Raw genomic sequence first — 26,698 nt, 5'->3', positions numbered from 1 at the left:
TTTACACGTTGATCTGTTGTTAGACTGTAAGCTTGTGGGAATCACCTTTGTATCATTTCCACTAACCCATAGCTTCCCATTATCCTAACATAGTGATTGGCACATATTGTTGAAATAACAACTAATTTAATTTATATGTATCTTACATGTGGTTTTAAATTAGAATACAGTTTGAGTAATATAGAAATGTGATTTAAATGAATATATAAATTATGTATGTTTAATTTTTGTGCTTTCATCATTAAATCATGCTTTAGGTGATGTTTGTGTATTCAGCTGTAAACCATGCTTCAGATGATATTAACTAGAATTTATCTCAAAAGTATATCTTATTTTGTTAAAAAGATTTCAAAATCCTAAATACTCTTATATGTACTATAAAATTGAATATGAATTTGAGTGTAGCTGTTTTAATCGAATAAACTTTTTTTCTAGAATAATTATAAATACTAAAAAAGTACACATGGTCAGTGTATGATGAGTTATTCTAACCTTCAAGGTGTCATAACACAGAATTTATACATTCATACAGAAATGGATGAATTTTTAGAACAGTTATGTTAGCTTAAAGACCTTATTGTAGTATTTTTTATTTTTTATTTTTATTTTTTTTTATTTTTAAAATTTTTTTAATGTTTATTTTTGAGACAGGGAGAGACAGCATGAAGGGGGGAGGGTCAGAGAGAGAGGGAGACACAGAATCTGAAACAGGCTCCAGGCTCTGAGCTGTCAGCACAGAGCCTGACGCGGGGCTCGAACTCACGGACCGCGAGATCATGACCTGAGCCGAAGTCGGATGCTTAACTGACTGAGCCACCCAGGCGCCCCAATTTTTTAAAAAGTCAGATCCTCTAATGCATTTAAAATATAATTCAATATACAAGTACCTAATTTATAGCATTGTGTGTAATGTAATTTGTATATACTCCATTTATAAACCTTTTGGAACTCATCTCCTCTATGAAGTGACTTACCTGTTTCCAATCAGGGATATATGTGAGCGTTGACTACAGCAGTGACTGAAGAAGTTAGGTGTTAACATTGTTTATATTTGGAAACTATCGGGAGTGCTTTTTGTTTTTGAAACTGTGTAAGATTCAGATCACACGTTGTGTTTCAAATACCAGGAATTAAAAGGAGCTTTCTATGGTATTGGAGAACAAAAGGGTTTCTTAGTTCTAGGTGAGAAATTGAGGCAAATGTATTAGCTAAGGAGTAGATAAAAAAGTACAATCCCTGTTTTAGAATGTTCCACAGTTAAGAAAAACTTGGTTAGCAAATCTTGATTTGGTATAAACAGAGGAGTATACTTCATGCGTTACACGTCTTGGGAAGAAAATCTTTTTGTCTTCACATTAAGTGACAGGAAAATAATATGAAGAAATCTGTCACTTGTTAGACATTGTGGCAGAGTCCCATTAAATCTTACTTGGGACCTTTTGCATAGTTACATAATTAGTAAACATTTAGATTTATTTTCCTACTAAAGAATCAAGTAAGGCTTATGTGAATAGACATTGAAACAAAGTCATTGTTGGTCCAAATGATTTGCTTTATAGTTTCTCACTAAAGCGGACTCCTTTTCAGAAGGGAGCTGTATTTCTAGTATAGGTATTTTGTTTTGCATAGTGAAAATAGAATGGGAATATTTGCTTTTCATGGTTGAGAAATGAGGCTTTTAAACTAAGCATGATACATTATGATAAGTGCATAAACTGTGATAATTAAATTCTTAAAACCAGACAGATAGAGTATAATTCCACAGATATGACCAAAAGGTCAGATTGAAAGGAAATAATCCCTAAATTCTTGGCTTGTCACTTACCAACTGGGTATGAAACCATCATACTGTAGCTGTCTCCACTGACTTAGCGGAAGACAAGAAGGGCTTGAATCATTCAAGTGTCTTATTCTTAAGATAGTCCCTTAAAGTTTTAAACTTTTAATTATGAAAACTTTCAAACATACACACGTGAGTGTGTAGTAGAGCAAAGCCTGTCACCTATAATTTCAGCTCCTGGACAATCTTGGGTTATTTTTCAGACATCATATATAATTATTTGGTTTATGAAAATTCTGATGTAACATACAAATCCCATATTATCTATGAATAAATTGCTTCTGTTAAATAAGCTATACCTTTCATGATTTATTATTTGTGCCACCTTTTTTAAAAAAAAATTTTTTAGTGTTTATTCATTTTTGGAAAGACAGAGACAGAGTGTGAGTGGGGGAGGGGCAGAGAGAGAGGGGGACACAGAATCCGAAGCAGGCTCCAGACCCTGAGCTGTCAGCACAGAGCCTGACGCAGGGCTCGAACTCACAGACTGTGAGATCATGACCTGAGCCAAAGTCAGATGCTTAACCAACTGAGCCACCCAGGCACCTCAATTTATGCCATCTTTTTGAAATAATCTGCTGCATGAACTGAAAAGTAGTCTCTATTTTAAGACAAAATGACTTACTTTAAAGGATTCTGTGATGGATAAAAGCATCCAGAGTCCTTGGGTGAATGAACTGAAATACTTGACGTTGTATTGGTCAGATAATAGGTAGTTTCGATTGTTTTGACTCAAAACAGATTTTTCCTTTATAGTATGTTGGCACTTAAATATAGTTAGCATTCCTTTTCTTACTAAAATTTTGTGAATTATAAGTGGTCTTTTGTCACTTTGAATATTTGTCTTAAATGTTTATTATTTTTTTTTTTTAAAGAGAGAGAGAGAGAGACAGAAAAAGTGTGCGTGCATAGTTGGGGAGGGGCAGAGAGAAACAGAGGGAGACAGACTGCTTCAGACAGAGCAGGGCCTATTGTGGGGCTCAAACCTACAAATTGTGAGATAATGAATTGAGCTGAAATCAAGAGTCAGGCGCTTAACTGACTGAGCCACCCAGGTGCCCCCTAAGTGTATTTTTTAAATAAGATGTTGTAAACTCTGTTACTTAAAGGATACTGTATCATTTGAAAAATGCATGAGCATATTCTAAATTACAGAAGTCTCCTAGGAGGATACTATACATCTTTGTACAAGTTCCAAAGGGAGAAAATTTTAAAGTAAGAATATTTATTTTAATTGTAGTAACACAAAACCTAATGTATAAACTAAGAATGTTGTATATACTTTATGTGGTTAAGATTCAAATCAGACAAGTTAGTAGAGAGTTATGTATTTGTTTTTATATACCACTCAGAGCAAAGTCACCATAATATTGTTTGTGCTTTTTCAGGTCATTACTTCTTTTTACGTGGAGCGTGGAGGAAATGCGATGTCCTTTATGGGAAAAGGGGTCACCAAGAGCACAATTCTTTGTTTGCTTCACTTATCCCACGAGATGATGGCCCAAGCCCAGAGCTCGGTGAGAGCATCAGAAGCCGCCTGTCTTCTCAACAGTTGCTAGACAAGGAATGTGCTGTGTCTCACACGTTTCAAGCCTATATGAAAATATCTCATTTGATTTTTCTTCTTAGGAGACAGAAATGACTTCTGACTGAGATGTTCCATAGAAGTTGTGTATTACACAAATCTGAATTTTATTTGAAATACATTTTGATTGAAATCTGGCTCTAGAGAACTACATTTTGTCTAAATCATGGGGGAGGTAGTTGTTTTGAAGACAAGTTGTTTTGTTTAACTTTTTAAGTAGAAACTGAGATTTTTGTTTGCCTTGTTTTGGCTAAATACTAAATTAAAGCCAAGTCTTAAGTACATTTTAACTTTGTTTTGAGTAAAAAAATTTTTAAATGTAAAAGTTACTTTAAACTTTTTCTGTTGTATTCCTAGAGCCTTACCTAATGTGTCTCTGTTCCTTTTGTTCGTTCTAGGAGTGGATGTCACTCTGGTTCTTGCCTCTGGGGAGTCACAGCGAAGACCAGACCCCTACTCAGCAAGGATTGGCTTGGTTGATTCCATTATGGGTTGATCGAGACCCAGAAGTCAGTGTGAAGGAAAATGGAGTCCATTATGTGTAGATTAAAAACAAGTGAAACAAACAAATATATACATATACGTATATGTATACGTATATGTATATGCATATATTTGTGTTTTCCAAAATGAGATTATTTTAGTGACTGTACCTTCAGCTGTTTACTCTCTCCTAGTCAGTTTGGGCTGCCGTAACAAAATACCATAAACGAGGTGGCTCAGAAAACAAATTTATTTTCTTATAGTTCTGGAGGCTAGAAATCTGAGATTAGGTATCAATAATGTTGGGTTCTGGTGAGGGCTCTCCTTTCTGGCTTACAGACAGCTGCCTTCTCACCGTGTGCTCATGTGACCTTCCTCCTCTTATGAGGCCACCAATCCTATCAGATTAGGACCCCACCTTTATGACCTCATTTAACTTTAATTACATCCTAAAAGCTCTGTCATCAGGTTTAGGTATATTAGGGGTTAGGGCTTCAACATAGGAATTTAGAGGGGATACAGTTCGGTTAGTTCATAGCAGACCCTCTTCAATCACACTCATTAGAGTACAGATTAAAAATAGAGGGGCGCCTGGGTGGCGCAGTCGGTTGAGCGTCTGACTTCAGCCAGGTCACGATCTCGCGGTCCGTGAGTTCGAGCCCCGCGTCAGGCTCCGGGCTGATGGCTCGGAGCCTGGAGCCTGTTTCCGATTCTGTGTCTCCCTCTCTCTCTGCCCCTCCCCCGTTCATGCTCTGTCTCTCTCTGTCCCAAAAATAAATAAATGTTGAAAAAAAAAAAATTAAAAGTGGCTTTAAAAAAAAAAAAATAGAAAAAAAAAGGATTATAGAAACTTTCACTTTTAGAGAGAACAGTGAAAAATTATTGGAGAAGCCCAGCCATTTTCAAAGAATTTAGAAGGATAGCTGCCAAGTGTTATTTGTGTGTCATTTAATAGAATAGTACGATTATGGCGCAAAATTTTATGTGATTAATAAATTTTCCAGTTGTAGCCATTTGTCCACTTACCTCTTTTTTAAAACCACTTTATTGAGGTATGATTGACATGGAAAATCTGTACATACTTAATATGTACAAATTCATGAGTTTGGAGATAAGTGTATACTTCTGAAATCATTACCACAATTGTGCTGTAAACATATCCTTCACCTACAGAAGTTACTTCTTGTCCTCTTATTTATTTTTGTGATTAGAACACTGACCATAAGATCTACCCTCCTAGCAAATTTTTAAGTATCTGATACAGTACTCTTAACTATGGGCACCGTCCATTAACTTCAAACAAGAAATGATTATATTCTGTTACAATAAAAACCTTGGTTTTTAGAAACATTATTTGGTCTGAACATACAGGTTCTATTCTTTATATACATCAGACTTGTTTGCTTGACCATGTGATGACCACATTGTTTTTTGCTATCCTGTAGCTTCCAGTGAAACTGTTTTAGAATCAGAATTCAGAAGTCAACCAAAATGCATAGCTCACACAGCAGTGGTACTGTGGCAAACATATTACAGCACATTAATCTTATTTGAAACATTTTTCTTTTACAGTAATTTTGGGGAAAATACTAAATGCTTTAGGGAAAGACAGTTCAGTTATTTCTTTTTGCAAAGAAGTTTCAAAAAGGTTAAAGCCATTTTTGGAAGAAGCACTAATAGGGATGGAGAAGAAAATAATAGATAACCTCTTTAAAAATGAGGAATAAACAGGAATCATATTCATAAAAAAATGTGTAAGCACTCTGTGCTCTCCTAGAAAGGCTTGTGAGCTATAATTTTTATTCTTATTTGTACCTGGTTTTGACTTTCTGTGACATTTGCTTTTATTGAACTTTTCTATATTGCTTGTTTGATGGAATAGGATTTTTATTCATTCATAAATTTATAGGACACTGTTTTCTATAAGTGTCTTATAATTTTGGATCGTCAAGACAGTGTCATAAAAGCATGATATTTTACGTACCAGAGAAATTAAGAGTTCATGTTAAGGAATTGGGTTCTTTGGTTTGACGGCTTTTCTTTAATCTGAACAGGTGAGGTTCACTTCACTGGGATTAGGATCGGCACTGACCACCCTTGAAACAGGTTGTGTGGCCTTGGCAAACAGCTGTCAGAACATTTCTGGTGGGCTCTGGGGGACTGTGGTGAACATTCTTCTGGACCAGTCGGAATGCAGTGTGGTGCGCAGGGAGGTATGCCTGTCCGCCTAGCACCTCGTGCCCATTCAGCCTTAGAAACTCGTGGTCGTATGGTCTTTGTAAACCATACTCTCTTGGGAATGACTTATCAGTGGTATCCTCTATGTTGTGGACTGATTGCTGGCCATTATCTTTTGTACCTGCAAGTAAAACCTCAAATAAAATACTGGTAGAGAATAAAAAAGATACTAATTCACAGTAAATACTGGAGTCCTTTATTTTGAGAAGACCAAAGTAGAATTTGGTATTTTTTATATGAATTCTTTTATATTATCATACATTAAAAGGTAGTTCATGGGAAAAAAGTTACTTTCATATTACCTCAGGGCATATGAATCTCTAATATCTATAGATAGAGCTTTACTTAAGATGAATGGCTGTCAGATAACTCTGTAGTAGTTATATATAAGAGGAAAAGTAAACCCTATTTTAATTCTTTCTAAATAATTTGTGGGTTCATTTTATTGCCGCTTTTATTGAAATGATTGATGCAATCTTTTTTAATGTTTATTTATTTTGAGAGAGAGAGAGAGAGCATACACAAAGGGAGCTTGAGCGGGGAAGGGGCAGAGGGAGGGGGAAAGAGAATCCCAAGCAGGTTCTGAGCTGTTACGGCAGAGCCCAATATGGGGCTCAGTTTCATAAACCGTGAGATCATGACCTGAGCTGAAATCAAGAGTCGGGCGCTCAACCAGCTGAGCCACCCACGTGCCCCTCGATGCAAATATTTTTAAAAACAGTGATGCAAGAGTGATCTGAGGCTTGTGAAGAAAACAGCAGCTCCAGGGCCCGCCATTTGCCAGTTCCCAGTTCCAAAATCCAAATGCTGTAGTTTTCTTGTTGTTTTTAAGTAGTAATGCTTAATCTTGTAGCTTCCTCTTGATTCACCAACTTTAAAGGTATCTATTGACTTCAAGTTAAGATGGTCGCAAGTTTCACTCTCTTTGGATCCCCTCTGTTACCCCCGTTATTCACCCCTCATACCACAATCTTTCACTGTATACATAATCAGTGTTCATATTAGTACCATTACTTAATTTGACCATCTTAAGGACCTAGAAGGTAAAGTTGGACATTTGTGGTTTGTGTTTCTAGTTGGGACTTTTTTATTGAGAACAGCTTGTATGAGAGGGATAGTCAGGGAGTGGGGGGAAGGGAAGGATATGTGTGTGTGTGTGTGTGTGTGTGTGTGTGTGTGTGTGTGTAAGGAAATAATAGAAGTGTGAACGTGTATTTCTTAACTGCTACCAGAACAGTGTATATTTTATAGATCATTTTTTTGGAAAAATAAAATTCTGAAATAGGAAAAAATATATTTCCTGATGAAATAATTTCCTTCACTGTTAGGTCATCATATAACAAGAAACGGGCTTGGCAAATTCTCATAATGATGTCTCAGTATATGCAGTTGCCCAGTGATATGGTTTTTATTATTAAATTCGATATATTGGTTATTTCAGAGATGACAGCAAGATGGCAGTATTGACATTTTCTTTTTTTTATTTTAGGCTGCATTTATTCTTCAGAATCTCCTTGTAATTCCAATGCCTTCAGTAATTTTAAAGGATTATACTTGGCAGGTGGGTAGCTTTAAACAGTTATCAAGCTGGTAGATATTTGAGATTAATTGATGATTAAATTTCAGCATATATATACATATATACACATATATTGTCACTGATGAAACTTTATGTCAACAGGACCTCTTAAAAGAGAATTTGGAAGGGGTGCCTGGGTGGCCCAGTCAGTTGAGTGTCTGACTCTTGATTTCGGCTCAGGTCATGATCTTACGGTTTGTGGGATTGAGCCCCATTTAGAGTGTGGAGCCTGCTTTGGATCCTCTCTCTCCCTGTCTCTCTGCTCCTCCCCTGCTCATGCTGTCTCTCTTTCTTTCTTAAAATAAATAAATGAACTTAAAAAAAAATGTAGAATTTTTTTTTTTGTGCTTGATCAGATTTACAAATCCTTTTCCATAACGTTAAAAATAGTTTTGAGCAGAAATAATAGATAACATGTTCACCATGTACAGAAACATTAATAGCTAATATAGAGTTTATTACGCATTCTTCTAGGAGCTTAACATTATTTAACTTAATATTTAACTTGTGTAATTGAGTTGTGGGCCACTAGTATCCTCATTTTGTAGATTAAGAAGCTTTCACACAGAGGGTTTAAATAACTGGCCCTGAATCACACCTTTGCTTTGAGTCTAGCTGGTCTCATACCCACACAGTATACACCTCTGTAATTTAATAGTTATACACAAAATTATTTATACTTAGGTATGTGTTACTGTTAACATTTTTTTTTTAACCTTTTCTGGGTTAGTGCAGTTAAGGTCATAATTTGTCTTTCTTTGGTTCTTACTGGATTAATTTTTTGTTTCATGTTCTGAATGTTGAGTCTAGTAGTGCCTAGCTTTTTTGCAGCCTACTGCTTTTTAGATGATTTGGAGGATAGAAAAACGGTGTCACTGGGGAGGTAAGATGTGCTGTTTCTCTGTGTGTTTGTTAATCACACTATTGTACCTCACTCTCCAGGGTCCTAGACAAATCTGAGGTTTCTTTTGAAATTTTTGTTAGAACATATCTTTGGAGGAATTGCTGAATCCACTTGAGCCTTTGTGAAGACAGCTTTTCAGGCAGTGATGTGAAGTGTGGATCCAGGTGGTTGTTAAGGCCCACATCTCATTAAACTCTTGGAAGGTTCACTTTTCCACACTTGACACACCCAGCTTAACTCTGCCAGTTATGGAAGATCCCACGCCACTTTCCCACTTAGTTCTTGTAATTTGTTTAACACTGCCTTCTCATCCTGGTTGCTTATTCACCATCTGCCTCATAATAAAACCATAGGAGACAAAACTGGAAAGAATACACAGGATTAATATTTATGTTACTGGTGTAGTGGTTTTGATGCTTGTTATTCAATAACTAGATTTTAAGAGGTGTTGTTCTTGGCTCAAATGCAAATCACCACTAGTCCCGTTGTTAAACGAGTGACACTTGTGTATTATAAGCTTGGTAATGTAATGCCATCGAATTTTTTATTATTGAAATAGCTATAATATAAAAGCTAGAGTAATACTACTTCTGGGTCCTATTGGAGCTCATGGGACATTTTATTATACTACGGAAGCATGTGTAGATGTTCACATTTTTCTCGTACAAGTTAAATAGGGCACAGTTCCTTTGTCTTGCTAGTGACCATGCTTACTGCATGGTTTTGTTATTCTCCATGTTTTTATCACAGAGTTAATTTTCTACTACAAAGTTGAAAATAGTGCTTAGAATGAGCTTTTGGGCTCTTCTGCCAGAATCTGAAATTCTGAGAGCTGCTCCAATCCAAAATAGTATTTGATAATGAAACTTTTGCTAGTCTTTAGCAAAATTAGGAAAATAAGTCTAATTTTTTTTGTGTTTGTAATAAACTTAGATTTTCTTCTTGTTCTTGGTTATTATTTTTGGTTTCTAAGTGTCCTCATTTAGCGTTATGATTGGTTGGTAGCCTCATATTTGTCCCCCAACATTTTAAAAGTTTAGTGGTACTTTATTTATTAAAAAAATTTTTTTTAATGTTTATTTAAAAAAAAATTTTTTTTTTAACATTTATTTATTTTTGAGACAGAGAGAGACAGAGCATGAACGGGGGAGGGTCAGAGAGAGACGGAGACACAGAATCTGAAACAGGCTCCAGGCTCTGAGCGGTCAGCACAGAGCCTGACGCGGGGCTCGAACTCACATACCACGAGATCGTGACCTGAGCCCAAGTCGGACGCTTAACCGACTGAGCCACCCAGGCGCCCCTAATGTTTATTTATTTTTGAGAGAGAGACAGAGTGTGAGTGGGGGAGGGACAGAGAGAGGGGGGGACATAGAATCTGAACCAGGCTCCAGGCTCTGAGCGGTCAGCACAGAGCCTGATGCGGGTCTCGAACTCGAACAGAGAGATCGTGACCTGAGCTGAAGTTGGATGTGTAACCAACAGAGCCACCCAGGCGCCCCTAGCGGTACTTTAAATTCCACCGTGAAAACAGCTCTTCCAAGAAGGGAGAAAAATAGTTTTCAGATACTTCAATGGAATTTTATAATCTCCAAGAGGTTTGACCTTTGCCAGTTTATTACATCTGTAAAGAAAGTGCTACATATCTAGTATTCTGAAATTAAAACTGTCTTTGGTAGAATGATGAATAATGATCTTATTCCAAAAACTGTTTCATTTGCTTATCTTAATATGCATTTCACAGTATTTTGGGGATAGAGCAGGAAGTAGCACCAGTATCTAGAAGCTTTGTAAATACTGTATTTTGGTTGAGATAGATATTTGATTAATTATGTTTTACAAAGAGAATTACTTTTACTGCTTTGCACTTTGTTTTGATGCCTCAAGTCTGATCTGATGTCCTCTGTACTGTTGTTCCACTGGGCATTCTACAGTGTTCTTTTTGTGATTTCTACCCATTTCCAAATTCTTTCCCTGCACCCCCAGAATAAATTCCCATTTCATGTCACTGTCTGGGATTGTTGTACTTCAGAGTAGTGATGATTCGCATATATAAATTATGTAACTGGTTGGTTTTTCTTTTATTGTTTTGTACTAGAAAGCTTAGAGCCTTCCTATCAAATGTGGCTTATCTGGTACATACATTTTTTTTTACTTTATTCTTGGTTATGTTATTTTATTTTTTTTCTTTTTTTGTTTTTTAATTTTAATGTTAATTTTTTTAAATTAAAAAAAAATTTAATGTTTATTTATTTATGAGACTGACAGAGTGTGAGCGGGGCAGGAGCAGAGAGAAAGGGAGACAGAATCCAGAGCAGGTTCCAGGCTCTGAGCAAGCTGTCAACACAGAGCCTGATGCAGGTCACGTGTGATCGAGACCTGAGCTGAAGTTGGATGCTTAACCAACTGAGCCACCCAGGCGCCTCCAGTTCTGTTATTTTCATACCTTTGTTTTTCTTTCTTTCAACCCTGCTATACTTTCACTATCATGTTATAATCTATCTTTCCCTGTAATAGGCTTTAAATGTTTTCTGGAAGAAGAGGAAGCATAAGTCACTTAAAACATTTTAATTTTAAAAAATATTAAAAATACATTTAGTAACCTGTATAATCCAATTTATTTTATTTATTATTTTTTTATAATTTTTTTTAACGTTTATTTGTTTTTGAGAGAGAGAGAGAGAGAGACAGTGTCTGACCGGGGGAGGGGCAGAGAGAGAGGGAGACACAGAATCTGAAGCAGGCTCCAGGCTCTTGAGCTGTCAGCATGGAAGTTGACATGTGGCTCAAACTTAGTGAGCCATGAGATCATGCCCGGAGCTGAAGTCGGATGCTTAACATACTGAGCCACCCAGGCACCTCTGTATAATACATTTTAACCTTCTTTTAATCAGAAAGACACTAGCATTTAATACCTATGTCAATAATTTAGGTTCTTTTTCATATATTTCCTTTACTGCCATGCCTAATTTCTTGCCTTATTTCTATGTAGAATGTATGTGACCTTATTTTTAATGTATTTTTAAAATGTTTCTCTCAGCCCCTGCCATAGACATGATAGCTCTTTGTCAGCCTTTGCTAGTGCATGATGATATTGCCAAGTAAAGTTAAAAATCAGGTCATAAGTTTTGTAGCCTGCCTCCCCACTTACTTTTTTGCATGGGTGTAGAAATGTAGTGGATGTGGGCGGTCACCGGGAGTAGGGGAGATAAAGAGTCTGAGTCTTTCTGCTGCTTCCCTCAGCACCTCCGTTAGGGCCTGAAACCCGGGCTCCTGCTGCAGTGAGAACCCAGGTTCTGGTATGTCAGTCGTGCTGTATCACAGATCTTTTCTATTCAAGGCACTGGTTTTTAAGAGTGATGCTTATAAGTATTTGTCTTTCCTTCTTCAAGGCTACAGCCTTCTCGGGCAGAGGAAACACAAATCACTGTGCACGAGGCCCTAAACTGTCATGCTCCCTGTTCTCCGATGTCTTGTAAACTCTGCAGTCTGACTTGGTGTTAGTACTCTTGCTTGTGGAAAATTGTGTTTCTAGGTTTAGTTTGAGGACCATTGTCACAAATCCATATCCCTGCAACACTAACAACCTGAATGGAACTTTGGAGTTGCTTATAACAAATTTATTGGTTAGATAGGGATTATCTATGAGGTTTGTTTGCGTTCATTTCTGTAAACATTTGTTGAGTACCTAAATTTTGGAGATTCACAGGTGATCAGATTTAATTCTCTGGGGCTTATGGCATGTGGGAGAAGACAAACACATATCCAGGGAACATTGCTAGAATATTTTATGTAGGATCATGGTAGCATATGCATAAATTTTGTAATATTAAAGTTGTTCTTTCCACTTGAAAATGGTATGACACTTTTGAATGTAAGGTAATTTCATACACTTACATACAGTGAGTTGTCAGTTTGTGGTGCAAGTACACTTGTTTGTGATTTGGTTCCTTTCCATATTAGGGATAGGACTTTGAGCTGTCCACATATGTTTTAGTTTTTTAACTTTATTTGGAAACAAAAATAACCTTATATAAAAGTTGCAGAAACGGTACCTTGTACCCAGATTCCCTGTATGTTCTAATTATACCAGATTTGCCTTAATTCTACCTGCTGGTATTTTTTTTCTGAACTGTTAAGAGGTGCAGGCATAATGCTTCTTTTCCTCCTAAACACTTAAGTGTGAATTTCCTAAAAATGAAGACATTCTCTTATAAAATCATAATAATTATCAAAATTAGATAATTATTCAAATTTTTCCAGTTGTCCCACTGTTGTCCTTTACAACACCCCAGTCAGGATCTAGGACCTGGTTTGGGAATACGTGTTGCATATAGTTGTCATGTCTGCTTAGTTTCTTTTAGCTAAAATCGTTCCTAAATCTTTAACATTTATGACCTTAGCATTTTTTTTTTAATTTTTTTTTTTTCAACGTTTATTTATTTTTGGGACAGAGAGAGACAGAGCATGAACGGGGGAGGGGCAGAGAGAGAGGGAGACACAGAATCGGAAACAGGCTCCAGGCTCTGAGCCATCAGCCCAGAGCCTGACGTGGGGCTCGAACTCCCGGACCTCGAGATCGTGACCTGGCTGAAGTCGGACGCCTAACCGACTGCGCCACCCAGGCGCGCCTATGACCTTAGCATTTTTGAAGAGTTTTAGGCTATTTAATTTTTATAATATTCTTTAATTCGGTTTATTTGTCCTCAGGATTAGATTCAGGTTATACATTTTTTGACAGAAAAGCCACAGAAGTGACGTGTTCTTGTTAGTGCGTTGTCTCAGGAGACAAGATAAACTCTTTGCCCCATTACTGGTGATACTGACTTTGCTTGTTTGGTCAAGGTAGAGTCTACTTGTTTCCTTCATGTGGAGTTACATTTTTTTTTTTTAATTTTTTTTGAAGGGAGATATGCTGAGATTGTGTCAATACCTATTTCTCATCAACTTTTCTTCTACTAGTTTTAACTTGATTTGTGATTCTTGTCTAAAGCAATTATTATAGAATGGTTGCCAAATGATGACTTTCTAATTATGTCATTCTTTCTTTTTGTCTGATTCTGTCATTTATTATATTTTAATGTAAGAAAGAGCTTTCTTTTCTGCCCCATTTATTTATTTATTTACACCAGTATGGACTCAAAGATTCTTAGATTGTTTTATGAGTTATAATCTGTTTCTGTCGTTATTTATTTAGATAGTCAAATTGTTCCAGATTTGACTAGGAGGAGACCCTTCATGAAGAATCTTTTGTCCTTTTAATGTGTTTTCATCAGTCTTTGAGCACTTCCTTCCTTTCTGGTATAGCAAGATGTTCCAGAATTTCCCGGCCCCAGCCTGGAATCAGACGTTTGATCAGAGAGCCCTGATTTCTTTTAATGGAGAATGGTATTTAGAAATGAGATCAGGGTTCTACGTCTGTTCACTGTTCCTGGGCAGGAGGAAGGAGTCATTACTTCCGTGTGCTTACAGTGAACATAGCAGGAAACGGTCTACGCATGTGTTTGTGTGTGTGTTCTAGAGAGATAGTCGACTCATTAATAGTTACAGTTTTTATCATTTTCATATTTGATGTGTTAATTATCAGTGTGTATTTTTCATCTCTTAATGTGTTCGTCAGGAATCATCATAAAGTATTGATTTTGCAAAACAATAAATACTTGATGTCAGAGAAGCAGTATCATTTTATTTATATTCATACTTTATCTGTAGTTAAGGATTTTGTATGTAATTATGGTCATTTTTTCCAATTTCTGAATTACATTATAGCAGTTTTCTTTAATTGTTACATATCAAAATGATTTGTCATCTTGAAAATATTCTCTATTCTTTTTTTTTTTTTTCCTTAAAGATTTTATTTTAAGTAATCTCTATACCCAGTTTGGGGCTTGAACCCACAACTCCCATATTAATAAGAGTTGCATGCTCCACAGACTGAGCCAGCCAGGTGTCCTTGTTCTCTGCTCTTCTTAAATGTAATTTTCAGTTTGCTTCTAGTTCCTTTTGAATCATAGCTAAATGGGTATATTAGTACTGTGGCACTAGGACTAAAATACCTGTTTTTAAATTAATATTCTAGCTTATTGCATCCTTGAGAACAATGTTTTCAAACTAATTGGAATGTTCTATGACATAATTAATTTGCTTTTCTCTTTGCAAACTTACTTATAATGGCACCTGGTGATTTGAAGAGTTTTCTTTTTTTGCATACTGTCCTTCTCAGCTGTTCCTGGCAGTTTTGCAGGTGATCTGGCAGCCCCAGCACTCACCTGAGGGCAAGTCTGGTAAGGATATAGACATCCTGAGACAGAGCAGTTAGACCATGCTGATTTCCCCACTGTGCCAGAAGCCAGCCCCATCAATTACTGATGGATCTGTGGAGCAGAGCCTTGTGTGTGCATGAAAAGCTTCATTGTTCTGGCCCTTGTACCATTAGTCATCTGTGGAAAGCCTGAGTCAGACCATCTTCTGTGCATATGCTGGGCTTGGCTTTAGTACCCTGAGTACAGCTCTGTTGCTAACATGCCATTGCCACTAGGAAGCTTTGGCATGTGGAGAAAGGCGTTTCAGGCTTAATGATTAGTTAAAATAAATCAAATTTAAAAAATAATGGTGTAATATGTATGTATTTGAGATCATTTGGTCGTCTTTGAGGACTTGAAAATATTTTGAATGAATTGTTTGAAGTTTTAGAAAAAAAAATTTAAAGTAATAAATACATACAGTTAAAGCACCTAATAGAGCTTGTAATGAACTTTACTGCCTCTTTTCATTCACAGAGACAGCTTTACCTCCTACTGATTTTAATACCTTCATATGTCTAAATAGTAGTTTGCAATAATGTTTGTTCCTTTACTGTGTTGATACACAGGATTTAGCTCATTTAAACAGTGTCCTGCCAATTTAGTTTATTACTGTTCTTAGTTTCTCCACTGCCGTTTCTGGTCTTGTGACCTATGGATCATGTCTCTCTCCTTCCATTTAGAAGGTGAGGAAGTTGTGGGTAAGATGTTCCGTAAGCCCATCTTTGTCAGCTTTAGTTCTACTTTGACTCTGCGAATCTTGATTATATTTACATTCTCTTCTGCAGCCTTCATTTATCTAGGAGTTGATTCTAACAATTGTAAACTAGTAATTTACTACAGAGCCATTTACTGGGGTGCCATGACTCTTCTGATGCTCAGAGGAAACATTTTCTGATATTCATATATATGTATATATATATATAGGTTTGAGTGTGTGTATAATTTAAAAAAGTGATTCGGGTGATTTTTTTCCCCCCTTGGAGTTTTTATCTTTAATTTTTTTTTTTTTGAATTGTGAGTCTAAATCATATTTCATGTTTTTCTAAACTCTTGATCATCCTTTCTCTTCAGTTAGGATCATTTTTCCTAGAAATCATCTTCAAAATAATTATACTCCTACCTAAAAACAAGTGCATGAGCAATAAACTTAATGAGTTCTTGCATATTTGAAAATGCATTTAAATTGCACTTGATAGTTTGGGTAGTTACCATATATTAGGTTGAAATCATTCCTCATAAGAATTTTGCTTCACTGTCTTCTAACTTCCCCTCTGCTGATGAGAAGTTGGATCCCCATGTGGCTCTTTTACCTCTTTACGGCCAAGTTTTTCTTTTATCATCTCCTCTTTATCTTTGATGTCCTAGAATTTTATGGTTATATATCTTTTTCATTGCTCTTGCTGTAGTGCTCATTAAACTCCTTAATTTGAAGATATAGATGTTCTATATCTTTTGGTTCTGACATATTTTTTCATGTTTATTTCTTTTAAAAATGACTTTTCTATTTTCTTTGTTCTATCGTTCCACATGTCATATGAGTCCCATATTAGGTCTCTTTATATCTCTTATATTTTTATCTCTTAGTCTTTATTTTCTAGGATATTAATTTTTTCATTCAAATCAGAATTAATTTAACTTCTACAATCTTGGTAGGTTGAAAATTTTTCACTGATTTATAGGCAAAGAAAAAAATCAGGTTCCAAAACCTTGTTAAGTAGATGGAATTTTGAATTATGTCTCTTATTATGACTTGTTATCATTACTTTCTAAATATTTTTTTAATATATTTGTAAGGCCTAGAGAAAAAGCACATTAAAAATTTTTTTTAATGTTTTATTTATTTATTTATTTATTTATTTAATTTTTTTTTCAACGTTTATTTATTTTTGGGACAGAGAGAGACAGAGCATGAACGGGGAGGGGCAGAGAGAGAGGGAGACACAGAATCGGAAACAGGCTCCAGGCTCTGAGCCATCAGCCCAGAGCCCGACGCGGGGCTCGAACTCACGGACCGCGAGATCGTGACCTGGCTGAAGTCGGACGCTTAACCGACTGCGCCACCCAGGCGCCCCTGTTTTATTTATTTTTAAGACAGAGAGAGACAGAGCATGAGTGGGGATGGGGCAGAGAAAGAGGGAGACACAGAATCCGAAGCAGGCTCCAGGCTCTGAGCTGTCAGCACAGAGCCCGACGCGGAGCTCGAACTCATGAACTGTGAGATCATGACCTGAGCCGAAGTAGGTCGCTCAACCGACTGAGCCACCCAGGGACCCCAAGAAAAAGCACATTTTAAAAATAAAGATCTTCCTTGGCTTGCAGTGGGGTTATGTCCTGATAAACATTGTTCAATTAAAAACATTGGAAGCTGAAAATGCATTTAATAAACATCACAGCTTAGCCTAGTCTACCTTAAATGTGCTCAGAACAGTTACATTAGCCTGCAGTTGGGCAAAAAATCATCTAACTCAAAGCCCATTTGATAATCAGGTGTTGAATAGTGTACTGAGAGTGAAAAATAGAACGGTCGTGTGGGTACAGGATGGTCGTATCAGTCACTTAACCCTTGTGACTGCTGGCTGACCAGGAGCGGCAGCTTCCTGTTGCTGCCCAGTCATGAGAGGATTGCGGTGCATATCGCTAGGCCAGGAAGAGCTCAGACTTCAAAGTTTGAAGTATGGTTTATATTGAGCACTCATCACTTTGGCACCCTTGTGAAGTAGAACAATCGTAGGTTGAACCATTGTTAAGTTGGAGACTATCTGTGCACTAATTGAAGGATAAATGTCATGCTCACGATTCTTTATCACTATGATAATTATACATATTTATATAATAACTACTACAGTTCTATATCACTTACGTATGATTTCTCACTTTGAAAATACTTGTAACTGAAGAAAAGGTGGATTTTAGGAAGACAGCAGGTTTGTAACACCCTTCCTTCTAGCAGATGGTATAACCATCAGCCTCCACAGAATAAAGAATCAGCAGACTTAGTAGGAGCTCTTGAAGGGCTTGTTTTTGAGATTTATATCGTTTATATTCCTTTACCTATTTTTGTTAAACCTTTATGAATTTTGGACTGTGGTATAACTTATCCAGGAAGCAATTATATAGGTATGATTTTTGCAAAAGTGGAAATTTTATATAATCTGTGTAATAAAATTTAAAAATTGTTCTGGGCATCATTATGAAAATATATTTAGAAAAATAGCATTTGTCTTACTTTGTTTAATAATTTCATTTTATTGATTTATTAAGGTTTGTTAAGTAGTTATAGCAAAGCTAGTAAACTTAGCTGAATTATAGTTCTCATCTTGGTTGTTAATTCCTTCTCTGAATTATTATAATGAGAGCTTTAATTTGTGATGTTAATCAACTATTGCGAATCTCTTCTGTATTTGACATGTTTTGTACATTTAAGAATGTTATAAGTTGTGGGCACCTGGGTGGCTCAGTCGGTTAGGTGTCTGACTCTTGATTTCAGCTCATGTCATGATCTCATAATGTGTGAGATCAAGCCCTGTGTTGGGCTCTGCCGTGGTAGCATGGAACCTGCTTGAGATTCTCTGTCTCTCCCTCTCTCTGCTCCTCCCCCGCTTGTGTGCGCATGGGCAATATCTGTCTCTCTCTCTCTCTCTCTCTCTCTCAAATAAATAAACTTTAAAAATGGTATAGGTTGCTTAAAAGAGAAAGTTTGAAGCTGTGGATGTTAGGATTGGCTTTGTGGTTTGGGATGAATTATTTCATCCTAGCTAATTAAATAAGATAATGTATGAAAAGGCCATATTGCCTGAAATGTATACCATGGCTAATAAACAGCCACATGACCCGGTTCTTGCACTTTTCTGTTTTACCTGCTTCTAGACCTCAAAATTTCAAGTTACACAGGGACCACCATGTGCTAGTTGCTCATTAAATAATCTTCTTTCTTTTCTTTTTGTTTTGTTTTTTTGAGAGAGCCTGAGCAGAGTGGGGGAGAGGGAGAGGGAGAAGGAGAATTTTAAGCAGGTTCCACTCTCAGCGTGGAGCCCAATGCAGGGCTAGATCTCACAACGGTGAGATCGTGACCTGAGCCAAGAGTTGAACATTTAATGGACTGAGCCACCCGGGCTCTCCTAAGTAGTCTTATTTCTTATTAAACATGTACATTGCTCTATTGATAAAGAATAAGCTCACGGTATTAGGTAGGTTTATTAGAATACAACAGTAACAAATTCATGACTATAAAAGGTATTAATAATGAAGAGGTTTGATTATAATGATAATATCCTGAAAAAGAAAGGTTAATGGAAATGATCTTATTGGTGTAATTATACCTTTAACTTGTGAATTATTTGATCTTCCTGGATAGTTTTAACATCCATTTTTCCTTGGTGATGAGGAGGCATGAGAAAAGGGACCCAAACACAAATTTCACAGTTAATGATAAACTGAATATGTTTTGACCATACCTTTCCTGGTGGCACTTAGATTTCTGTTTTCTGTTTTTTATTTTTCTTTCTCTTACGGTCTGTTTTTAAAATCGTAACTTTATTATCATTTTCCAAAAATGGAAATATTTATGAGCTAGTGATAGGATTATTTGCACACTTGAAGTGATTCCTGACTGCTTGATTTTTGCCATTGGATATTCCAGGAAAAGTAGTGAGTGGTGGAGCAAAAAATTATTTGGAAAAAAGTGCAGAGAGATTAAAATTGTATAATGGCCCATTCTTCTCAGCCTACTCCTGATGGAAAGCGTGTGTGTGTGTGTACCTGTGTGTTTCCCTTGGTGTGGTAAATTCAATGAGAAGTAATATGGCAAGCAAGTTTTATCATGGGTAGCGATGAGTCTTTTTCATTTTTATCTGGCACATCAATAGGTGCAAAAAATAATTTGGAACATAATTATTGGACACATTATTTCAGATATTCGCACAATTATTTTATACTGTGTAGGTTGAAAAATACTGTTTTTATTGTATTTGTGGCTCAAGTATGTAATTACTTGATTAAAACTACCATTTCAGAGAAATGTTTTATACTAAATGTTTATCTCTCAGGAGGTGGAATAGATCAGCCTTCTGCCTTGAAAGGATTTTTGGGCAGCAAAAACTTAAGAGTACTATGTAATAATTAGCCCTAGGTCATGCTGTTTTGAGTGCGGAAGGACAGAGGCAAGTGTAAGGACCCATATGATTTGTTGAGGAGAATGTGGGGCATGTAGCAGGTCTTTCTGAAGAAATTATGTTATAAATCAGTGTCTCCTTTTCTCTCCCTTTCCTACAGGGCCCCTGTGTCCACGATGAGGATTCTGGCGTATCGCTCGTAGGAAAACCTGCCCTTCAGGCTCTTTTATATCACTGTCATTTTTATGAACATTTGAATCAGATGGTAAAACATTGTTACCTGGGACGGTATACTTTTGATTTGAAATTTTCTGCTCTTGATGGAACTTCAGAAGGCAGTGATTTCAATGGTAAGTACATTATATTTTTATTTTTACAAAAGCTAACTTTTTAAAAACTGTTGAAAATCTGTGTTTGATATTTGAAAAATAATACTGAAAATATTTAAAAAATAATGAAGAGTACACGTTGACCTCTGGTCCCACTGTGCAGAGATTACATTTGTTAATGTTAGGGTGTATTTTCTTCCAGTCTTCTCTCTCTCTAGCTTTTGTTTATTTTACATGATTGTGTTCATATCTTATGTACATTTCTGTGTTTCCTCCTTTCACTAGACATTGCCTAAGCATTTTCCTATGTTATAAATTCTTCATGGAAACCATTTTTGGTATCTTATTAATGTTTTATAAGTTACTTCATGTCCTTCAGTTAAGTTTTATGGTTTTTTTTTTCTCTGTTAGATGTTTTAAACTTTTTGGAAGGTGGTTCTTCCCAGGCAATCAAGTATGAGACCTTTTCATACTAAATTTTCTTACATGTTTTGCTAATACATCGAAAAGCTATTTGTTTTTGGTTTGGTACTCATTTATCAAAATATCTTATTGAAACCTTTTTATTTCTATTTTTAGATTCTTTTGGATTTCCTAAGATCTTAGCACATATAAATAATTTTGTCTCATAATAGTAAATAATTGAATGATTTTTAAAAATAAGTTGTATTTATTTTTAAATGAATTTTTAATAGTAATTGTTAAAAATCTTGACATAATTTCACATTTACAGACAAGGTGCAAGAATAGTACAAGCGTTCCCAAATGTGAACATTTTACTGTATTTGTTCCCCTACGCCAAGTGTATGTATATGTGTATATGTACATAAATAAAATTCATTTATTTACATACTTATATACATGCATACATATATATTTTCTGAACTATTTAAGAGTGAATTTCAGAAATAGTTCCTTTACCCCCAAATACTTAAGTCTGAATTTCTAGTTGGCTTTTCTGCTCAGTTCAGGAATTAAGAGGAAAATGATATTTAATGAAGTTTTTGAACATTTTAAATAGATATCCCTATTAGGAAAGTGACACATTTCATTGTTTGGATTTCCCTGGATCACTGTTCCTCAAAGCTTAGTCCTGGAACCATTGTCATTGAGGTCTTTTTGAGCTTGTTACAAATGCAGAATTAGGGCTCCCACCCCAAATTGCGGGAATGGAATCTCTGGCAATAGAAAATAGCTTTAATAGTAGCTCTTTATGATCCTTAGGCACATTAAAGTTTGGGAGCTGATGCTCTTGCTAAATTGTATTAGATTAAGCTAAGCAAAGTCCACTAATGGTCATTAAAATTTTTGTGAAACAAGTTTTTTATATAAATTAATTAAGAATAACAAAAATTAGGCAAACTTTTTTTCTTGGTTCTTGATTGGCTTCCTGCAACAAGTATTCTTTCTGTTAATTGCTCCAGTAAGGAGGAGAGATGTATTCATGTTGACAGTTTTCTTGTTGTCACAGGTTTAGATGATTCATTCAAGTTTTGGAGGGCTCCATCTAGGTTGTCCAGCCAAGATCAAGATCCAAGTTCTCTCTCCACCGTGGAAACAATGGTACTTTGAAAGAATGCATTAGTGCTTCAAACTATTTTTTTAATGTTTATTTATTTTTAAAGAGAGAGAGTGAGTGGGGGGAGAGGGCAGGAGAGTGGGGAGAGAGAGGGCGAGGGAGAGGGAGAGAATCCCAAGCAGGCTCCACGCCGTCAGTACAGAGCCCAGTGTGGGGCTCAGTCCCACGAACCGTGAGATCATGGCTTGAGCCAAAATCAAGAGTCAGACGCTCAACTGACTGAGCCACTCAGGCCCTACAAGAATGCATTAGTGCTTCATTTTGAACCTCTGGAAGTTTGAATTTACATAGTGGATGGACAGGACAAGACTGTATTCAGAATATAAGGTCATGATTAAAATAGCTGTGATTTATTTGAACTGCTGTTTGTGCAGAGTTAGGGACTGATGTACTTCTATAGCTGCACTGAATGTCCTTTTAGATGAATTTACAACCTTTTTTGTACCTTATTTAAAAGAACCGGAAGCATGAAAGTTTAAAAGTGTTTATCAGTAGTAATATAATAGATCCTATATGATCATAAAACTTGATTACTCTGCAGTTTTGCTTAAGGACAAAGCAATTTGGAGAAAGTGGACCCATTCAAATGATTCCAGTTTGGTACTGGAGATTTTATTTTATTTTTTATTATTATCTTTAAATGTTTATTTTGAGGCGAGGGTCACATGTGTGTGCGAGTGGGACAGGGGCAGAGAGAGGGAGAGAGAGAATCCCAAACAGGTTCTGTGCTGTCAGTGCAGAGCCTGATGCAGGGCTTGATCTCATGAACTGCAAGATCAGGACTTGAGCCCAAATTGAGAGTTGGATACTTAACCGATTAAGCCACCGAGGCACCCTGGTACTGGAGATTTTAAACACATTTCTAAATACTTGCATCAGGTAGAAGCTTGTTTTGATTATCTGCAATACCTGAAATTTATGCCTGCCTGCCTTCTTTCTCCTTTTTATTCATAAGTTACTTTGTTCTAAAAAGTTTGAGACACACTAAGTATTCCTAAATATGACTGAAACTAGGTTTCACTTGTTTTACAAGCGTACAAAATCATTTACTGTCAAGTGGAAAACATTACACGAAATCATAAAGTGTTTTTGGAACAATTACTGCATCATAAACCCTAATAAGAAGACAGGACCTTGGCTTTCCTGCTTGCAGGAGCAAAAGTAATATGAGAATAATAAATAATTACCAGGCAGTAATAAAGTTCATCTCATAATTAAGATCCACCTCCTATGGTTTCCCAACACTGGTACTTTTTGTGACAGTTTTAGGAGTCATCCTTTTCCCTGGACCCAGAAGAGTTTGTGGTTAGTGCTGAGCTGAAGCTTTATTTGGAAAAGTGGAGTAATCACCCCAGGTCCACTAGATGTCATGCTTTCCTTTCCATGCTAGAAATAGTATGTCTTTGTCTCCACAAGAGAAATAATATAATTAAATGCAAAAAGGAGCTGTATTAATTAGTTATTTAGTTCCCAGAACGGCAGCATTAGTATGTGCTTAAAAGTGATTCCTTGGTTCCTGTGTTTATTAAAAGGGCTATCTGTAATTTGTACATTGTTCAGTTCTTTGCTTATAGTAGGTACTCAGTAAATAGTAATTGCTCTCATTAATTTTGGGTCATCCTAGCTGTTTTGTAGATACCAAGTTGTATTTATCCTGTGCAAGAGGATTTAAGTACTTTTGCATTTTTCTATTTTATGAGATAATAATAATGTATAGTAGTAAATAAAATATATAATAATAAAAATATATTTGTATAATATATAATAGAAACTTTAATCATAACAAATCTTATAGATTGGGAAACTAGATTTTCTGAGAAAATTTTGGAAATATATTTATTGTAATCATTATTAAAATAGAAGCACTTCTGTTAACATAAAAGTCTTTAACTTGCTTGTGTTCAGACATTACGTATTCTTTTAGAAAAAAATACCAATGAACTCTCTTTTTTTTTTTTTAAGGAATTCTCATTATAGTTCTATGTAAGATTTATTTTGTATAGTTTCTTAAAAGACAGTTATCTGTTGGAATTTTTACAGTCAACTCTTTTTTTCTTCTTTTGGATTCCAAGTAGAAGAGCTTTGGTATTGGTGACTTTTACTCACCAAATTGGCTTTTACTCACAGAAATAGTCTCATTACCCCAATTCTGCTAATTGTCATCTTTTTCTTGCCATGCCAGAGATATTGTATGTCTTTCTTCCAACAGGAAAAAAAATCTGGAGAGTTTATTCATTTTTCCAGTGTTACTCTAAACCTAAGCTGTCATACCCAGACCAACTAATACTTTCTTAAGTATAAGAATATGGTGAGGTATATCAGTTCAGTGGTTTTAAATCTTGCCAATAAGTGTATCTGGTTATTCTTATCATCATTTTGTGTATTTCCCAGATACGGCAAGAGATGCAGTTTGTTTATTGGTTGGTGTTTTCATTTTGTCTTTCTAAGGAAAGCACTGTCTTTTGCTTTGTGTGCTGTTGCTGGGTCATTATCCGTTGTGTGCAGTTAATGCCACGTTAGAGACCTTGATAACCATTTTAAAGTATTGAAGGTCATTCTTACTATTGCTATTTTACAAAAGGAAAGATTAAAGCGTACAGTGAATAAGTGTCTTGTTCAAGGCTCCAGTGCTGGTAACTGATAGAGAACTATTTGAGTCCAGAAGAGTGTTTGGCTCTAGAGTTCAGTTGTTGGCCGTGATGTTACACTCCTTCAGGACAAAGCCATGTGCTAGGTGCCATAATAGATGTTGTAGTAGGGTGCAGTGAGGTTACATTAGAGTGATACTGTATAAGAAGTGGCAATTGAAATGGGCTTTAAAGGATTAATCTTTTTTTAGATGTATGCACATTTGCGGGGAGCTGAAAAGATATTCAGATATGTCTTAAGATTCGGTACCCAGTTACAGGGGTTGAAAGTGTAGTTGAGAACGTGAAGCATACTGAGAAGACGGCGTGCCACATATGTCGTACTGAAAGCATTAGATATTCAGAAGAGGCATGGTTTGTTTGGAGTGTGGAACAAAGACCAAAGTTTAATTACCAGGTAGGGGTTAGCTAAGAGAGCTGAACCTGTGTTTGGATTTGAAGAGGTAAGATATCATAGCTGTAGAGATACAGTTATAGAGCTAGTTCAGCTGAGTCAAATGCATGAAACATTACAGTCGACATTAGAGAAATATGTATTGGCATTTGTGTGATGTAGTTTCAAGTTTTTTTATAGAATGAAGAGTAGACCAAGGACAGTTAAAGCAGGGATATATCCAAGAGGCTTTTAGGAAGAAAAATAGTTTTGATGTAGGAATAGTGATAGAGTGTGGGCATATGGTAACCCCAGGAAAAACCTGGGGAGACTGTAGTTTGCATGATGGTAGAGAGAAAGAGAATGATATACTTTGTTTAAATAAATTTCAACCACCTGTGGGTCTAAGAACCCATGTATTTTAGTTAGAAAGAAAATATAAGTGAGATTCTAGTTCCTCAGGTATTAGTAATACAGGCCACTGGGCTGTAGTATAATGAAAATGAACACTTTTTTTTGGTATAAAAATTTAGTATTGATTCTTTAAATAAAACTTAGGTATTGGTTGTTAAAAAGCAAATCCCCCCACATTAGTTTTTCCTACTATGATTATTTTCTATGTGCCATTAGCATGAATACAATAGCTGGTGAAAATAGAATATTCCATTATGTGTGCCTAGTGTGTACTAGTTTATAAATAATTATTCTTTTAAACATTATTAGAAGGAGCAAATAGTATTTATTTTATATGTTTTTCTGTGTTTTGTATTCACTTTCATACGTCTGAAGTTATCCAAACTAAGTTACTATAGAGGTATAGCCATTAATGTCAAGTGAAAGTGTTTAAAGAAATTGGCAAAAATATTTTGAGATAGATTTCAGCAATTTTATTAACCAGGTAACTGTAACTGAGGTAAGTAAAATAGGTTTGGGTCTTATTTTATTATTTGTGCTAAAATATATTTTCTTAATTTTGGTAGAACTGATTATTTTATATAATAAGGTTTGATGTAAGTAGAGAGTCAACTTTTGGCCTTTAGAGCTCAGAAACAACACCCTCTAGTTTGCTGTTTGCTGAAGTGCTACAAATGGTGTTAAACCATTTGAGAGCGGTAGTGTTTCCCAAGTGAAGAAGTAAGGTCTTCGAGAATTTAAGTATTTGGCGTAGGGTCACAAAGCTAATGGAGAGTGGACTAAGACAAGCTCTAGGCAACTCGTTCTCTTAAATTATATACAGTAGGGCGTAGGGACTGGGACTGTGCCCTGGGGTTAAGTCTCTGCATGTGAGTGATCTTACAGATAGATAGGGGAGAATCTTATATCATCTTATGCTCATTCTTTCGGGGATATTTTTCTGAGTTTTTCTATGTTGTACACACTCCATTTGAATCATGGATCTATGTAGTCAGAGTGATTTAAACTTCTGGTTGTAATTGGGTTCGAATTAATGATTACAAATTGTGAAGCATGCCAAAGCTTTCCCGCTCTTGGGCATAAAGAGAAAGGTATCATTTATAAAAGTGAGCACAGGAACCCTAGTGTTCCTTGGAAACCTTTCATACTTTATATTTTGCCATGTTTGAAAAATGTGAGTAGATTTGTACCCTCTCTTTTTCATCTCACAAATCCTTGCTTCCTTTGTTCTCTTTTAATTTTTTAAAAATCAACTAACTTATTTAGGCACCAATACTACATTTGATGAAAGAATATGGAAAGTATTATAA

General features: G+C 35.9%; 1 protein-coding gene across 2 annotated transcripts in view; it reads left to right on the top strand.

The window, feature by feature from the left end:
* Nucleotides 1-26,698, top strand: part of RTTN (rotatin) — a 165,003-nt gene that overhangs the window by 86,999 nt on the left and 51,306 nt on the right. For both annotated transcript variants that reach the window (XM_043559072.1, XM_043559071.1), the window contains exons 29-34: nucleotides 3,229-3,357; nucleotides 3,824-3,934; nucleotides 5,963-6,121; nucleotides 7,636-7,707; nucleotides 20,206-20,395; nucleotides 21,846-21,937. In XM_043559072.1, coding sequence (XP_043415007.1) covers nucleotides 3,229-3,357; nucleotides 3,824-3,934; nucleotides 5,963-6,121; nucleotides 7,636-7,707; nucleotides 20,206-20,395; nucleotides 21,846-21,937 — 753 coding nt within the window. The remainder of the gene's footprint in view (nucleotides 1-3,228; nucleotides 3,358-3,823; nucleotides 3,935-5,962; nucleotides 6,122-7,635; nucleotides 7,708-20,205; nucleotides 20,396-21,845; nucleotides 21,938-26,698) is intronic.

Source organism: Prionailurus bengalensis, chromosome D3 (assembly GCF_016509475.1).
Source record: "Prionailurus bengalensis isolate Pbe53 chromosome D3, Fcat_Pben_1.1_paternal_pri, whole genome shotgun sequence".
In the NCBI taxonomy this organism is placed as follows: Eukaryota; Metazoa; Chordata; class Mammalia; order Carnivora; family Felidae; genus Prionailurus; species Prionailurus bengalensis.
Note: the sequence above shows the minus strand (reverse complement) of the source record. Positions and strands in the feature narration are given on the sequence as shown.